Source organism: Anomaloglossus baeobatrachus, chromosome 3, assembly GCF_048569485.1.
Source record: "Anomaloglossus baeobatrachus isolate aAnoBae1 chromosome 3, aAnoBae1.hap1, whole genome shotgun sequence".
NCBI lineage: Eukaryota > Metazoa > Chordata > Amphibia > Anura > Aromobatidae > Anomaloglossus > Anomaloglossus baeobatrachus.
In genome coordinates, this window is record NC_134355.1 from 117,915,185 (window position 1) to 117,934,486 (window position 19,302).

The window sequence follows — 19,302 nt, forward strand, 5'->3', positions numbered from 1 at the left end:
TGAGATAGCCGCAGGTCACTTTTGGCATAAACTTTAGATTATTTTTGTACATCTTTTCTTCTACTGAAACCAACTTTGATCACCACAAGGTTTGAATCATATTTATTAGACTTGTTCATTTCTGAATTAGAATGATTTTTTTTAAAGTATTGTTAGTTTAGTTAACGAGAAATGAGAACTGTCTCAGTGTACTCATTAGTGCATAAGTTTCACTTCTCACATTAATTGGTCTTTCATCTCCCCAAAAAATCAGAGCAAAGCATCATTCAAAATATAACACATTTTATTACACAGTCCTCAGCATACAAGCTGTAGCTTCACAAATACACACACAATGTAAGGAAAGGGACCTTTATCATGAAATTAATTACACAAAAAAACCCTCTTGCCCTTGTGGTCTTGCTGTCTACACCTCCCTGGAAAAAAAAAAAATCAAATTCTGGTGTAGGTTAACATTCGAAAAGAGCTTTATTACAGCACTTTACAGCACCCAGCATTACTACAGCAATAATACTCCTTTAGGTGATATTAATGTGGATACATCAGAAGGACAACTGATACTGTAAGGGGTTGAGAAGAATCAGAACCCTAGTATGCAAGCAGTAAAGACTTCATGTAGAAAGAAAGCAAGATGAACCTCCTCCTTCATTGTAGGATTCCAGGTATAATCTTTGATGGAGGAAATATAACCTTGATCCAGAAACTAAATTGTCAATTTGTAAAGCGCTACATATTAAAGAAACGTTTCATTCTCCCAATTGATAGCATGGGAAGGAGGAACTTGATAGCTAGAACCTAGTCAAACTAATTTTATTTGTATCTTGTGGCTCAAGACTAATACCCTTAGATGGACACCTGGTGTATCCATTTTCTCTTCTATATGGATATTTTTTTATTTAAATGAATTTTATACTTTAGGAAATTACTTGGCTATATGACTCCTGAGGCATACAGGTGCTGGTCTCTGTATGCAGCCAGATACTCCGAATGCAATGACAGTGCGTGATGTTCTGTGTTGCCGGCTCTACTGATCTGAACCAGCAACAGAGTGGATGCTGTCCCTGTGCAGATCACACAGTACACGGCGAGCAGGGAGGGACAGAGCAAGGACAGAACAGCCCCTAAAATGAACGTCACTGATGACACTTCATTTCAGGGAGGAGGCAATAGCTTTGACAGTGACTGCAGGCTCTGCCCCCTGCGCTGATGACGCATTGTTTCAGTATCCCAGCATGTACTGGGATTCTAAAATGAAGTAATCAAACAGGAAGGGTGTGCTAACATGCTAATGAATGCGCAGTGTCAGAGGTATGGTCGATTTCACCGTTCTCTGCTGCCACCGCACCCGATGCTGGATTTCGGCTCAGTGCGCATGATTAGAAGTTCCAGACTTCCAGTCATGCATACTATGAAGCGAGGTGTATGCGTCCCGGTTTCAAACTGGTGTAGTGCGCATGATTGGAAGTCTGGGGACGTTCTGACCGTGCACACTGAGCCGAAAACCAGCGGTGGCAGCAGACGTGAGAGCAACTATGCCTCTGATGCTGTGCATTCATTAGCATGTTAGCACATCCACAGGGGCGTGCTAATATGCTAAGGGGGCCAACTAGCCAAGGGAAATAACACTCTTGCGACTAGTCCCTGGCTTTATTAGCATATTATAAAGAATCTTTAGAAATACTTTTTCTAAAGATCTCTTTATCTATGCTACTAGATATAGGAACGGTTAGGCAGGGATTAGCAATATGCGCCCAGAACTGCTCATGGTTTAAAGATGCCACATAAAGGGTGTTATCGCAATTAGACAAATTCTTAATGGAGTTGTGCTATCAAAATAAAACTGTACTCAGGAGATGGAATATCTAAAAAATACCAAATTCAGTCTTACTCATCAACCGACATCCACTTGGATCCAGCTCAGGTTGCTCCATGGTCAATGCAGAGAGAGAAAGTGGTGACGCCCCTGTTCCACTGCAGCCAGTGAGTGACTGAACGTTAAGGTGACTTGAGCATTGCGCCATGGGATGTTTTATAATCGCAATGTTTATAGTCACCTGTAATTTACTGTAGCGGTCCGGTGGTACTTCCAGCCTCAGTGCAGACCATGTAACGGCCTGCGCTGGATCAAGAGGAGTGCTGGAAGATAAGCATGACTAAGTTATATTTTGCTTGGTCAACTTATTAAAACATGTTTTTAAGTGTAATAAGGAAAATCGACTTCTCATTTTAGAGTATTACTAACTAAGCAGATAAACCTAAAGCACGACAATGAACACAACAAATCTCTATATGTACATCTCTACAAAAACAGCAAGCACAAACAACAGATATTGCATATACTGTGCTGTATTCCATAAGAACACCAATCCTTTGGTCCCTAAGGAAATTTTCTCCAGGTTTTTGGACTCCTGGAAGAGAAACACAAATATTATAGTGAAAAAAAAGCAATAAAGATTACTTAAAACATCGTAAAAAAATGAGGAGACATATTTAGGTTAGATGACAATTCATCTCCATATTGCCAATAAAAAGAAAGTAGATGGATTAAAGCTTTATTTTATGCTACCCTATATAGAACACATTGAATCGGTATGTTGCATTGGTTGTATGCTTTGTTTAATTGAATTTTTTACCGATTGGCACACAGATTAATTTTTACTCTGTGGATACCGGTATTGAGAAAAGAAGGTACTGACAAATGACAGTGCACTAAGGCTAGTTTCACATATCCGGTTTTACGCCGGTTTGACGGATGCGGCGCACGCCAGTACAGTGTATACAGTACACTGGCAGCGCACAAGTGCCGGTCACATGCTGTCATGTGACCGGAGCATGTGACCCGGAAGTTGCAGCGCTGCCACTGTACTGTATCATACTGTACTGATGTGCGCCGCATCCGTCAAACCAGCGTAAAGCCGGATATGTGAAACTAGCCTAAGCTGATTCCTAAAACACATTAAAGGGAACCTGTCAGGTGCAATATGCACCCAGAAGCACGAGCAGTACTCGGTGTATATTGCTAATCCCTGTCTAACCATCCCTGTATACACTAGCATAGATAAAGAGATCTTTAGAAAAAGTATTTCTAAAGATCTTTTATCATTTGCTAATGAGCGCTGGGACTAGTCACAAGGGCGTTAGTTCCTGCACTCATTCCGCCCTGTTAGCATGGCAGCACAACCACAGGGGCGTACTAACATGCTATTAAATGCAGCATCATCAGCGGTGATGCACGTACCTGTGTTCGCTGTGACCGCTGATCTGATGTCCCGACACTTCCGGTACGCGAGTCACCACTGGTGATGCTGTATTGAATAGCATGTTAGTATACCCCTGTGGGTGTACTACCATGCTATGAGGGTGGAATGAGCGCAGGAACTAACACCCTTGAGACTAGTCCCTGCGCTCCTTAGCATATCATAGAGGATCTTTAGAAATACTTTTTCTAAAGATCTCTTTATCTATGCTAGTGTATACAGGGACAGTTAGGCAGGGATTAGCAATATGTACAGAACTGCACGTGTATCTGGGTGCATATTGCATCTGACAGGTTCCCTTTAATGATAAACAGAATGCAATATGACTGATATCTGCAGAATAACCTCTGTAAAGCATCAGTACCGGCCTAGACCAGATGGTTATGTAATGGAACATTTTTTTTTTAATTTTTGGTGTGATCTCAAATAGGTTTCACTGTATTTAATGGAATATTTATTTACATAGGACCATCATAGCTACTAACATTTGTATTTGGATTGTATTATTCAATGGTGACCCCTGTCACCCGATGTTTAGCGGAGCGGGCATTTCCTGTCACTTCCTGTTTGTTGAGTCAGGTCCAGGTAAGGAACGGGTAATCATCAAAACAAAACCTGCTAGCAATCAATGAAGGTAAGAATAACTTCTTTGATTCTTTTTTTTCCCACAAGTCGGAGCCTTTTGTGTGGTAGAGAATTTTTATCCCCAATGTTTCACTCCAGGATTTTACTCAATATCAATAGCTAATTAAGTAAGAAAAATGGGCTTGGCAAGAACACTTTAAAATGTACAAAATTTATTAAGATGTGTGTTTAAAAAAATGCAAAATATACACCAGCAATGATGTCATATCAGAATCCAAAAAACATCTAAATTTGAGCAATTTTGTACTACGTAGGTGATTTTGATACATATGTTGAAGTTTACTCAATTTTTATAATTCTTTAACTCATGCTTGCTACAGCACCATTAATCTGCTCTATTATGGGGTTTTTTTTAAGTTGGTAACATGCCTTATCCAGCTCAGTAGTTACCCATGGAAGTGAATACGGAAAAGACTGAAATGCATTACAACCTCCCTTAAGTAAAAGTATTTAAAATGATAGAGAAGATTGTCTTTATTCTACTATTCACTTCTTACTCCCCCAATTTGTTACCTTTTTGATTCATCGTCTAACACAAAATAATCCTAGAAGTGATGCTTTTTTGTAAGCCCATTATTTTTCAGGATGTCTGCATTGTAAAGGCCCCCTTATACATTAGATAACATCCGTCAAACGACAGTTTGGCTAACAGCTATCCCTCCTGACTACCCCCATACACAGGTACCCTCAACCAAATGAAACGTTCCGGAGTTCTCTAGGACAGAGCCACTACTAGACTCATCTTGTGGTGGCTTATCTCCAGGGTTAACAAACAGCTTGGCTACACAAAATATAGGACAGATGCTTCTCTCCCCTGACATAATTTTTCTAGGTAGAGACAGATGTCCCCCATATGCATTAGACTGTTGGCCAATACTGCTTTTATTGATGGGTTTGGAAGATTTTAGTCTAATGTCTATGGTGGCTTCAAAAAGACTGCATATCCAAGTGATCTAACCTTGCCCCAAAACATTGGTTTAATCATGAAATACAATGCAGTATACATTTAGGTGCCAATAAACATCTGAGATTTTTACCTGATGGTTCCCCCATGAATCTTAAGGCTCTCGTTCAGAGGACACATCACCCTCAGCTCCACTGCTTGCGCTGGGATCATCCTTACTCCGAGGGACACTCTTCTCTCGGCTGGAATCTGAGGGTCCTTTAGCTCTTGTCTTTTCTTTCCTTTGTTGCTGTTTTTCAAGCTTTGCAAGCTGTTTGGAAATGAAGAATGCACCTAAGTGAAAACTGTATACATAAAGAGAGGCCACAGGGTTGGAATGCCAAAAGAGTCAATGACTTAAAAATGACATGATTAGCAAGGTTTGACTACTGCCCCTACTGGTATATAACAATTTTCAAATTTTGGGTGAAAACCCTTGCTTAACTCAACATATTTCTACTCTGATAATCTTTTAACACTGTTAAAAACTGCTTAACAATAACCTGATGAGCTACCTCTTACGACAAGCCTACAACCTGCAGTAACCCTATTTCACTATACTGCTGCATGACTGGCTCTATCCTCACCTACTGTAGACTGTCAGCACTCGCAGGCAAGGTCCTCTCTCCTCCTGTGCAAGTGTGTTTTCTATTGTTCATGATTATTGTACTTGTTTTTGTATGGTATATCCCTTTTCACATGTAAAGCACCATGGAAAAAATGGTGTTCTAAGAATAAATAATAATAAAAACACTAAAGTCCACTGTACATTTATATATCTGTGTTCAGAACCTCAGTCACAGATCTGGTAAAAAAAAATTAATAACAAAAGGTTGTAGCATGAATCGTTTTTTATCAGATAAAATTGAGGACACATAATGGAAAACTGATGGATCAAGTTATAGTCAATAGGCTCAGCTGGACTCCACTGGTGTCCGTTATATGATGTATAAGGCACAACAGTTAATTTCACTGTTCTGGTCTTCTGATGAGGAAGCAGAATATCATGTTCGGTGACGTAGAACTGGGAATGGAACTCCTAAACTGGCCTTCAGGCTAGGGAAGTCCCTATCTGTCCCTTAACACAGAGGTATGGTTGATGGTGGTGAGGTCTGGATCACCAGCATAGCCCTTAGTCTTCAATAGCCCTGGTCTTATACCTCCTCACCCCCAACCCAGGAGAGGGTCGGGATTGGAGTGACTAATCCCACATAAAAGACCGACAGGGAGAAACCAAAACTCAAAGCAAACACTCACAGAAGTATATACAAAACGTGCTCAGGAGATAAATAAATAAAAGGGAGGAAATAATAAACAACAAAAGTATTTCCACAAAACAACAGACTTGCATACAGCAGTACACCAGAAGCTGGATCACCATACACCATGACCGGAATAGCATAAGCTATTATCGGCGTGGAAGAGCAGGTTCCACCATCTTTTAAAGGGTGGAGGAGGCCGTGATAGGCCTCCAGAAACCTGTGACCCCAGCAGCAATTCACAGGCCAGGAGTCATTAACTCCTGCTAGACCGACTACCAGTAAACTCAGAACTGGGTGATGCCCGGTTCTAATTAAGCAACTCAAGCAGCACTAGGTGGCGTGACAGACTTTGCAGTGTGAACAGAGTCAGAAGATGCCATGACACCTGGTAAGTTAAGAGCTGAACACCATGTGACAGTACCCCTCCCTCTACGAGGGGCCTCAGGACCAGGTCTCTCAGGATGATGGTGATGGGAAGCCATAACCAGGCATTCCGTATGGATATGCAAATCAGGCACCCAAGTCCTCTCCTCAAGACCATAACCCCGCCAATGCACCAGGTACTGAAGAGAATGACGAACGACCCAGGAATTCATAACTCATTACCTCGATTCCAAAAAACTGTCAACCAAAAATGGAGGAGGAGGAGCAGGAAAGGAGGTTCCTGAACCTACAAACTTCTCCAGAATACACTTATGGAACACATTGTGGATCTTATATAACACAGATAAGGCCAGACGGAAGGCCAACAAGTTGATAATTGTAGAGATTCTGAACAGATCTAAGAAACGAGAACCTAACTTAATTGAAAATCTCTTAAGTTTGATATTCTTAGTGAATAACCAAATCACCCACATACGCGTCCGGAACAGGCACACGTTCACAGTCAGCCACACGCTTATACTTAGAACTTATACTAAGCAAATGTTGCTGAACCTTTCTCCATGTCGACGATAATGCTGACCCCAACTGATCCTCTTCAGGTACCCTAGAAGATTAACCTTTGAGGAACTAATAAATACAAAAGAAGGTAGATACACCAGGGGACTCATGATGATGATTATCAATAGCAAACTCTGCTAAAGGGAGAAACGAGGACCATTTCTCCAGGTTATCTGAGACAAAACAGTGCAAATATTGCTCCAGGTTACGATTCATGCGCTCTATTTGCCCATTAGACTGTGGATGGAACGCTGATGAGTGAGATAACTTAATCCCTAGGCGAGAGCAGAATGCCCTCCAGAAATTGGCAATTAATTGAGTAACCCTCTCAGAGACAATGTCAGACGCAACTCCATGGAGTCTAACAATCTCTCGTATAAATATCTGGGCTAAAGTCTTAGCATTTGACAGAGATGGTAAGGCAATGAAATGTGTCATTTTGGAAAACTTGTCAACCACAACAAATATAACTGTATTATCAGCAGATGGAGGAAGAACTGTAATGAAATCCATAACCGTCCAAGGTTTGCTAGGTACACTTAATGGCAGCAGACACCTGGACAGACGAGAGTGTGACGGCTTGGAACGTGCAAAGGTGATACAAGCAGACACATAAGAGACCACATCCCTCTAGATTTTGGGCCACCAAAAGCGACACAACAGAAAATCCAGAGTACCCTTCACCCCAGGGTGATCAGCCAGGACAGAGTCATGATGCTCCTCCAAAACCTTAAGGTGAAGGTTCAGGGGCACAAAAGATTTATTGGATGGAACCCAAGACGGTGCCTCATTTTAAGGCCGCTTTACACGCTACGATTTATCTGACGATCTCTTAAACGATGTGACACGCCCGATCGTTGTTACGATTTGCCGAGATCGCACATACTGTAGGTTGTTTATTTGCAGTCATACGTAACGATCTCACAAATGACGCAACAGCGATCAGCGATATATTGTTTGACCAAGGCGGTCATTTGGATGTTGGTCGTCGTTGGCAGGGTGTCAAACGTACCAATATGTCTGCTGCGATCCAAACGACGAACAATATTTTGAAACTGAACGATGTGTCAACGATCAACAATTTTCAACCTATTTGCGATCGTTCATAGTCGCAAGTAGGTGTCACACGCAACGACGTCGCTAACTATGCCAGATGTGTGTCACGGAAACCATGACCCCAATGATATATCGTCAGATAAATCGTAGTGTGTAACGCCGCCTTTAGGCCTCAGCGATCTCAGACTCAACCTGTGTACTGAGTGCTGACACCACTACTCCGTTTTTCTCCGGCATCACGGGTGTCACACGGCCCGCACCCGTACCACACTGATGTAGTGTGGATGCGGTCCCGTATGACACGCGCCGGAGAAAACTCACGTGTCAGAGAAAAAAATAACAAATCTTTACTCACCTTCTCCTGCCCTCCTGTCTCTGCCGCTGCTGTCACTTGCTGCCGACCGCCGCTCATTATGCTCATTTCATATTCACTTCACTGCGGCCAGCAGCAGCAGCAGCGGGAAGTCGGCAGGGCTGGAGACCGAAGATCAATACCCTGGACAGCATCAAGGACCACGTGAGTATGCAAATTACCGGTTCTCCATGTGTTATCGCAGATAGCACACGGAAAACACACGAGGCCCGCACGTACTGGAGACACGTACTTACCTACACGCAACACGCAGGGAAAATACGTGTCTCGCGGCACGTGCGTGATTTTCACGTGAGTGTGGCAAAGGCCTAAAAGGAAGTGACACATCGGGCTGTATAAGGAGCGGTGCTGATGCAAAGCATTGTTTCAGACAGTCAAACACAAGTAATGCACTCTCAGACCAGTTAGAAAAGTCCATACCTCTCTTCGTCATCTCAGTCAGGGGTCTAGCAATAGCAGATAATGTTTTAATAAACTTTCTATAATAGTTTGCAAATCCCAAGAATTTTGCAGCGCCTTAAGATTTTCACGAGGGTCCCAGTTTTGAACAGCCTGCAGCCTGGCGGAATACATCCTAAACCCAGAGTCAGAAACAATGTAATCCAGAAACAGCAGTTCCTGATCCGTGAATACACATTTCTCAAGCTTAGCATACAGCTTGTTAGCCCTGAGTAACTGCAACACCTGTTCCATTTGTAACCTGAAATCTAGAGAATAAATGAGAATATTATCCAGGTATATGATAAACTTTTCCAACAAGTGAGCAAATACATAATTTACAAAATGTTGAAATACCGCAGGCACATTGGTTAAACCAAATGGCATTACCAGATTTTCAAAGTGACCCTCAGGAGTATCAAATGCTGTCTTCCACTCATCCACCTGTCGGACCCGAATAAAGGGTGCTTTACACGCTGCGACATCGCTAACAATATATCGTCGGGGTCACGTTGTTAGTGACGCACATCCTTCGCCGTTAGCAACATCGCAGCGTGTGACACCTAGGAGCGACGATTAACGAGCGCAAAAACGTGAAAAATCGTTGCTCGTTGACACGTCGCTCCTTTTCCAAATATCGTTGCTGCTGCAGGTATGATGTTGTTCGTCGTTCCTGCAGAAGCACACGTCGCTATGTGTGACACCTCAGGAACGACGAACATCTCCTTACTTGCATCCACCGGCAATGAGAAAGGAAGGAGGTGGGTGGCATGACCGGCTGCTCGTCTCCGCCCCGCCTCTGCTATTGGACGGCTGCCGTGTGATGTCGCACGAACCGCCCCCTTAGAAATGAGACGGATCACCGGCCAGAGCGATGTTGCAGGGAAGGTAAGTCCGTGTGACGGGTGTTAGCGATGTTGTGCGCCACAGGCAGCGATTTGCTTGTGACGCACAACCGGCGGGGGCGGGTACACTCGCTAGCAATATCGGTACCGATATTGCAGCGTGTAAAGTACCCTTTAGATTATAGCCCCCCCTGAGGTCAATTTTAGAGAACCACTTTGCCCCAGAAATCTGGTTAAATAAGTCTGGAATCAGAGGCATAGGGTATGGATCATGAACTGTAATCTGGTTAAGGTCTCGGTAATCCAGACATGGACGAAGTCCACCATCTTTCTTTTTAACAAAGAAAAACCCCGCCACTACCGGGGAAGAGGACAGCCTAATGTGATCATTGGCCAAACTCTCAGTTATGTAATCTTTGATAGCTTGTCTCTCAGGACCGGGCAGATTGTATATCCTGCGTTTATGTAATTTGGACCCTGACTTCAACCTTACAGAGGAATCGTAAGGTCTGTGTGGCGGCAGCTCCTGAGAATCCTTCTCAGAGAACATATCACTAAACTTAGACAAAGACTCAGGGATCCTAGAGGATAAAGTTGAGACACAAGTCCCCAAACAGTGATTCTTACAGTATGAGCTCCACTAAATAATGTCCTGGGTCTTCCAGTTAACTACCAGATTGTGTAGTGTGAACCATGAGAAACCTAACACAATTTGTGCAGGTAGGACTTTGAGCACATGGCATGTTATCTGCTCAGAATAGAGCTCCAATCTCTGTATACATTCCTTATAGATTCCTTGGGAGAGAGGTGACGGGGGAGTACCAAGTGAACGACGAAAGGGAAGGGAAATCCTGAATCTAGGGAAGGGGGAGATGGTCCCCCTGACCAAACATACCGCTGGCCGCTGGGGAACCTCCCCAACCTAGATAGGTTCCACACCTAAGCACTGAGCTGGATACAGGACCCTAGAGCTGGGCCCTAGATAGGGAATGGGTGAGATGACCTTTTCCTCAAACGCCAAACGCTGTGACCTTCTATTGCCAGACACCACAGGACTGTCTGTCACCAATGACACATAACTTTAATAGCAATGTTCAAAAACACATTTTTACATGTGTGGATTTATTTCCCAGAGCTTCAACTCAACATTACTTATTTGTTATCAAATATTGTGTCATGTAATCTGGTGTCAGGGCCCCTTTGTTAGTTTTTCTAATTGTCTTTACATTAACTGTTTTAGGTCAATTTTCAAAACCCCTCATCTTCCTTATATACATAGAAGAGTACATTATAGCTATATAAGTAAATACTTTATTAAGCAATATAAGATTCCAACTAAAAAATAGTTATGGAAAGGTGCTGCAGAATTTGCATGTGCACACGCTGAGGTAACTCTAGCATATTAAAAGTATCATGGTAACAAAAATTGCAGGGCAGAAAAAAAGAAGGTTATTAGGTAAAACTATTCTTAGTGCATTGTCCCATACAGCTTGGCTTACTGCCCTAAGGATAAAACATATAAAGATTACTATGGTGCTTATATGTATTATAGCTGGAATCCAAGTGTTCCTGCCGCTCCAACACTTGTTTCGCTTTTCTTCTTCAGGAGCCATAACTCGTGTTTACTATATTACCATATATTTAGTATATTTTTTTAGTAGTTAATAGAGAATATGCATAGTACATCTTAGAAGTGACTGATTAATATAAGATAACTAATGCCGGGGAACTAATGAAGAACATACATTATGCATCTTAGTAGTAAAGCTAATGTACAGATGCCATCTAAAACTCCTATACAATTGGGAATTTAGTGCAAGTAATTGTACTTCTGAATGTGAAAAAAGTCTCTAATCTGTTCACTCTAAAGAAACATATAAAGTTATAACAGAAAAAGCAACCCCTACCATCAGCTTAAGTGGTTCCTGCTGTGTCAACAAACTTTCCACTGATATTACTAGTGAATAAAAGAAACTTTAAAATATATCTGATCAGATAAATTTGCATCTTTCCAATTATGACCACTACTTTTCCTCACCTGAGCTCATCAAACACTCTAATAAACAACTCAAAGCTATTCCAGGTGAAGCAAAAAGAACTGGCAACATAGTAAGGTGTTAAGATTAGAGAGCATAGTAAAACTCTTTGTAGATGAGGGGAGGGTAATAGGAGCATTCAGTAAAGTTATGGTACCGTCACACTACGTGACGCAACCAGCGATCCCACCAGCGATCTGACCTAGCAAGGATTGTTGGTGCGTCGCTACATGGTCGCTGGTGAGCTGTCAATCAGGCAGATCTCCACAGAGATCAGAGATCAGCCACCAGCCACCTGTGTAACGACGCTGTGCTTCGTAACCATGGTACACATCGGGTTACTAAGCAAAGAGCTTTGCTTTTATACCTGATATGTACCTTGGTTACCAGCGTCCGCAGCTGCCAGAAGCCAGCTCCCTGCACACGTAACCTTGGTACACATCAGGTTACTAAGCAAAGCGCCTTGCTTGGATACCCGATATGTACAGTACCTTGGTTACCAGCTTACCGCAGGCTGCCAGAAGCCGGCTCCCTGCTCCCTGCATATTCAGATTGTTGGCTCCCGCTGTCAAACACAGCGATCTGTGCTTCACAGCGGGAGAGCGACGACCAAAAAATGTTCCAGGACATTCAGCAACGATCGGCGACCTCACAGCAGGGGCCAAGTCGTTGCTGGATGTCACACACAGCGACATCGCTACCAAGATCGCTGTTGCGTCACAAAAACCGTGACTCAGCAGCGATGTTGCTAGTGATGTCGCTTAGTGAGACGTGGCCTTTAGTGTCACGCAAGTACGGGGGAGTACCAAGCGAATGGCGGAAGAGAAGGGAAAGAAACCCTCCATCTAGGGAAGGGGAAGATGGTGGTCCCTGACAAAACCTACTGCTGGCACCTGGGGTTCCTCACCACCCTAGATAGGTTCCGCACCTATGCGCTAAGGTTGATACCTGACCCTTGAGCTGGGCCATAGATAGTGAATGGGTGGGATGAGCTTTTCGACGACCACACTAAAAACTAAAAAGGACACAGGGAGCACATATATGGGGAAAGCACATGAACAACTTATCTCCAGATGTCTCGGAAGAAGTTCAGCAAAGAGCAGCAACGATCCTACAGATGAGTGCAAGCCACCTGCTTGCATCCAGATGTGAAGGACCTGAATATCACCAGCATAAGTCTATGGAAAATGAGAGTATTTAAACCCAAGGGGAAATACAGATGATTAGCAGCTCAAGGGAAGAGGAGCTCTAGCTCTTCACTTCTCCTCATCCCCTCTACATAGGAGATGACAGTTGCTATGTACTAGATCCTATCTCAGTAATGTAAAAATCTGTCTTCACCGAATACATATTGTATCTGACCATTAAGGAGCTTGAAAATTAAAGATCAGTCCAGGAAGAGAAAGATGTTTTCTCTGATAAGATACAAGGGGTGTTCATTAAAGATTTCCCGACCCACTTTTTTTTATCGCAGGAGACTGAAACTCCACATGTGTAAATATAAAAGTCTATATAGGTTACGTGCCAATTTGCAACTTTGAACTGATAACTGTCTTTCATTTACAGGTGCTGAAGTGGTGTGAGGTGTGATAATGGACCCAGTGGAATACAGAGCAGTCATCATATTCCTTTGCTTGAAAGGCCGCACACCAAGGTAGACGTTTGATGAGATGACAGAGGTTCATGGTGACGATTCTCCATCATATGATGTAGTCAAGAACTGTCATTGTCATTTCAAATGTGGTCGAACTTCGGTGGAAATGGCTCCAATTCCAGGGCGACCCAATTCTGCTATTGATGAACACACTATCTAACAAGTGAAGACAGCCATTTTGGAAAATCACAGAGTAACCATTCGCCACCATTCGCCACCTAGGGTGGCTCGCTGGGTTCCTCGGCTGTTCACACCTTTCCACGTGATGACTACTCTGTATTCCATTGGCTCCATTATCAAACCTCACACCACTTCAGTACCTGTTAAAGAGAGGCCATTATCAGTTCAGAGTTACAAATTGCCACGTAAACCTATAGAGATATTTTTCATTACACAAGTGCAGTTTCAGCATCCTGCAGTGAATAGAAGGGGAAATCGATAATGAACACCCCCTCATACATTACATAGTTTGTTATTTTCATGTGTACTATTGATCTATGAAATAAAAATTAAACTGATGGTTACTCTTTGAACATTTATCACTGATCCATATGATAGGCAAAAAATGGTATGATCTGGCCATATGGACCCCCTGGGTAGGATTGAGTCAACGACCATTCTCAAGTACTGGACCTATCCCCATGAGCCACTCCTGCCTCGAGAGGCCCATGGATATGTAGCTGGGACCTCAGTGAAACGGAATAGGCACAAGTCCACTTTCCCCCCTCTCTTCCCCTCCCCCTCTTTCCCTATAATTTCTATCTCGGTCTATTTTCTTTATACCTCTCTCTATTCTTAGTAGCTTGTATAAGATGGAAGTCTTTAAAAAGAGGTTGGACGGACATCTTTCTGGGATGATTTAGTGAATCCTGCTTTGAGCAGGGGGTTGGACCAGATGACCCAGGAGGTCCATTCCAACTCTAATATTCTATCATTCTATGAGATTCTTTGTTTTTTTTCTCTATTTTTTTCTCTTATTTATTCTTCCCATAATAAGTACTTTCACTTGTAGTAACTCCGGATAGGGGAAAGTATTATTTGCACTGTTTGTATTGTATTGTTGAATAATCAATAAAATATTTGAAACTAAAAATTGTATGATCACAGGAGATCTAACCAATGTGGCACCCACTGATGATAATGTTTGTCTCAAAATCGTCTATATAAATGGAGGTGGGGAATAGTGCGTAAGTAGACCCTTGCCCCTTTTCACTTCTGTGGAACTGGCGAAGATAAGTCCCCAAAATATTCTGAAATGGTTTTACACAAGATAATACTACTAACCATGCTGATCTATTTGTACTTTTTGAAATGTCACTTTGCTCCAAAATATATTTCTCCACAAGAAATGTTTGTTTATGAAAATGTAGTAATTGGAATTTGGAAAAATGTAAAGAGAAAATTAACTACATTCTAAAAGTCTTTAAAATGTTAAAGGGAACCTGTCAGGTGCAATATGCACCCAGAACCACGAGCAGTTCTGTGCATATTTTTAATCCCTGCCTAACTGTCCCTGTATACACTAGCATAGATAAAGAGATCTTTAGGAAAAGTATTTCTAAAGATCTTATATCATATGCTAATGAGCGCGTGGACTTGTCCCATGGGCATTAGTTCCCCTGGCTAGTCGGCTCCATTAGCATGTTAGTACACCCCTGTGGGCATGCTAACATGCTAATAAGTGCGCAACATCAGAGGATGATCTCACTCACCTCTCCAGCTGCCATCGCCGCCCGACACTATATTTCGGCTCAGTGCGCATGACCCTGGAGTTCCGGTCATGTGTACTATGAAGCCGGGTGTACGTGTCCTGGCTTCAAACTGAAGTACTGCGCATGACCCAAACTCTGGGGTCATGCGCACTAAGACGAAATCCAGTGTCAGGCGGCGATGGCAGCGGAGAGGTGAGTGAGATCATCCTCTGACGCTGCATATTCATTAGTATGTTAGTACACCCACAGGGGCGTACTAACATGCTAATGGAGCCAACTAGCCAGGGGAACTAACGCCCAGGGGACTAGTCACCTCGCTCATTAGCATGCGGTAAAAGATGTTTAGAAATACTTTTCTAAAGATCTCTTTATCTAAGCTAGTGTATACAGGGATGGTTAGGCAGGGATTAGCAATATATACCCAGAACTGCTCATGGTTTTGGGTGCATATTGCACCCGACAGGTTCCCTTTAATACACAACGTCTTAAAGAAAACCTGAAGGAAGAATGATCTATTAAGTAATGACCAGTGGGCAGAGTAGTACAGCAGAACTAGAGCTGAAGATTGAACTGCCCGCCCTGATGCCGTTGACCATAAATCTTCAAGAATAGGATTCTTAAAAATGCCCCAATTCATTTTTTTCTAGTAAGGTATGGATGTGATAAGTATTAAATGGGCTTTACATTCATGCCTTTAGCTTGGGGTTGAATATCCCTTTGACAGCTCCTATTTAAACAATGACATTTTTATCTTACATGGTTCATTTTTTAATAGCTTAAAAACTCGTGTTCACTATATACAGTAAGCCAATGTAGGCAGCTAATGTCAGCTACGAAAGTGAAGCAATGGTCAACACCTTTCCAAACAGCACTAAAATAAAACGAGAGCATGACATTCATCATGGAGAAAGCAAAGAATTAACGAGAAGGGTCTTCATTTATATTCCATTAAATAGTCACCTAGAAAGCAGTGTGAGATACATCAGAGGCTACAGTAGTATAAAAATAGGACAATCTAAATATTTAACTGGCCTGGGGTAAATGTCTTCCATATTTAGATTTATATTTCTTCAATTAACAGTCTTTCCCCTTTGATGGTTAAATTAGCAGAAGCTGAACGTGCAGCCTCGTGAGCAGCTGAGGAATTGTTACTGTATGAAAAAGAAAAAATGGTTGGATAAATGAGAAATGGACCTTGTATCATAAAATGTGGGCCATTTTACCAGTTATATGAAGACATTTTCTCTACATTACCTTTATGTTGGTATTGTAGTACCCCAATAAGGAATATGTACATCCAATTAAAAACAAAACATTACCTCCCACCCCACATCTTAATTATCTGTGGTCCATCAACATGCAGATCCTTGTGATTCATTGGAGCCACCTTCCCTGGATCGAAACACTGATGATTTTATCTTAAAATAAATCCTTACGCTGTTGTGTTTCTTAATAATGAATACACTGAAGTTTTCATAGTCTTGAGCAGAGGTCCCCAACCTTTCTGACCATGAGAGCCACATTCAGATCTGAGACATGGTCGTGAGCCACATCCAGCTCCCACCCCTCACAGTAGTGCCACCCAGTGCCCCTCATTACCAGTATAAGGACAGCCAAAGCATCTCCACAGCAATCACACCGAAGCAGTATACCAAGATCCAGGAGTTTCCACAATACCCCCATTCTGATCTGCTCTTCTATGTTGGGCTACTCACATTATTCACTGCCTGGAGAACTGCTCTTCATAGCTGTTAGATCTGGTGCTAATGCAACAAGCTTGAAGACAGCCGCTAGCCACACATCATGGGCCCGTGAGTCACATGTGGCTCCCGAGCTACAGGTTGTGGACCCCTGGTCTTGAGGATGCAAGCCTGGACAACTTAATGAGTATTCGTCACTTTTTATCAATTTGTAATTTATTTTTATCAGTTGTGGATGCCACTGAATCCAACACTTTTTATTTGTGGAAAACTGAAAACATGGGGCGGCACACCTGCTGGTATAAGTGTAATGTTTAGGTGCATATTCACACCGTGGCCATTTACAGACGAACATATCCTGGAGTTAAAATAAAGAATGGATACCTGCAGTAAGTAAACAAATAACAGTAATATATGTAGATAACATAGGGTACTTAATTTACTTGTTTGGATTAAAAAAAAGTCTAAAAGCCATCCCACAGCAATGTACTACGTCAGAACGGACCCAGCTGGAGCATAGCAAGGTAAGTTACTAGAGTAAGGGGTAGCTTTTTTACATTAATTACTTCTATGGATTTACTTACTGCAGTGTATTTATTGTTTTCATGCTAGGTTATATTTGTCGGTTGATGAGCAGGTACACATTACACCTTTACTAACAGGTGCGCTAGTCCATGTTTTCGATTTTGGGGTTGGGCTTACTCTCCCCCCTTTGGGTTGTGCATTTTGTTCATTTAGCTTTCCATAGGTTGGTGTAAAACTGTCAGGTCTGGGTCCAGCTCTGTCCCTCCTGTCTATTTTGTATACTTTATTAAATTTTAAGGGGTTTACAATAACAGGGGAGGGGGTAATTGAAGTATTTAAAATGCATTCTTAAAAATATTGTTGAAATAACAAAGAAAGGGAACCTCCTGTCTGTTTTGAGGCCTGCTGGCACATAGTGAGGTGAGTTACTAGAGTTAGGGACCTTCTTGACTGGGTACACCTTGTTGCGTTGGTTTTACAAAAAACGTTACCTAAGTACCTTATGTTTTTTTTACTCTTATTACTATTATTAACTTACTGCAGGGTATTTATTCATTGTTTTTATGCTAGTTTATATATATTTTATTTGCATCATACTGAGATATTCCTCCCCCCTTTTTCCTGGATACAAATCTAGACTTTTACGCGAACTAGGTGTGGTCCTCAAGAAGAATCCCATAGAAACGTTGCTCTGCACTTGACTAAAGTTTAGATTTACTTATTAGGAACATATATCAGGTAAAGACAGGCATTTACCCCAGGCTAAAGAACAATGACATATCTATGGCAAGTGATAGGTCACCTTTAAGAAACCCTATTCCATGAGACTGTAAACAAAGAGAATTTTAGGGGTTGTGGTTGACCATAAACAATCCAATATTTTCTTCCCTGCAGTCTTCCATGAATTTGGCATTACTTTGCTCCTAAGAGCTCATAGTAGATAAAGCAATAAATCCAATAAATGCTTTCCACCATCTTAGCACTTACTAAAAATAAGCATCCTCCATCAATAATACATCCAAAATACACTCGATGGGAAACATAAGGAACAATATATGTGCTGCATTCTTCGATCCAAAAGAGAAAAAAAGTGCGTAACTACAATACAAATCTGTGTGCCTGAACGACAAAAATAACAGAGGCAGCCTGGAAACAATGTAACACTACAATGGCTCAATCAATTATACACGGAAAAACACGTTGTACAGCATAAAAGATGTTCGGCGGCCTTAACGCAGCATTATTACATGTGCCGATTCTTTCGGGTAATTTGTTACACACTTTACAACAGTGCAGTTCTTGATATATTTACATACAATGTAAAATAGATGTAATATGTAAGCAAGTTTGAAATTGGGATTGCAAATCTTTTAATGCGTTCATGAACATTAACTTTAGATTTGCCCAAATATTTGAAGCAGAAGTAAACATAGTTTAGTTAAGATGAAACTTCATAGTTTTAAAGGGAACCTGGCATCTGATTCATACTGTCAAAGACATGAATCAAAGCCTGGCTTCATATTTGCAACCACTCTCCACAAGGAGAAAACATACCCCTTAGATCCCAGTCTTAGGCCGGCGTTACACGGGATGATATATTGTGCGATCGCATGAGCGATCGCACCCGCGTCCGTCATTTGTGCGTCACGGTCAATTTGTTGCCCATGGCGCACAATGTCGTTAACCCACGTCACACGTACTTACCTCCCGAACGACCTCGCTGTGGGCGGCGAACATCCTCTTCCTGAAGGGGGAGGGACGTTCGGCGTCACGGCGACGTCACACAGCGGCCGCCCAATAGAAGCGGAGGGGCGGAGATGAGCGGGACGTAACATCCCGCCCACCTCCTTCCTTCCGCATTGCCGGCGGGACGCAGGTAAGCTGTGTTCGTCGTTCCCGGGGTGTCAAACGGAG

At 42.3% G+C, this 19,302-nt stretch overlaps 1 protein-coding gene across 1 annotated transcript in view; it reads right to left on the bottom strand.

Moving 5' to 3' along the window:
* Window positions 1-265: 265 nt before the first annotated feature.
* DTD1 (D-aminoacyl-tRNA deacylase 1) overlaps window positions 266-19,302 on the bottom strand; it is a 211,890-nt gene continuing 192,853 nt past the window's right edge. Inside the window, exons 5-6 of the mRNA XM_075338104.1 lie at window positions 4,940-5,116; window positions 266-2,408 (exon numbers count right to left, since the gene is read on the bottom strand). Of these exons, the coding sequence (XP_075194219.1) occupies window positions 4,961-5,116 (156 nt within the window). The 3' untranslated portion in view covers window positions 266-2,408; window positions 4,940-4,960. The remainder of the gene's footprint in view (window positions 2,409-4,939; window positions 5,117-19,302) is intronic.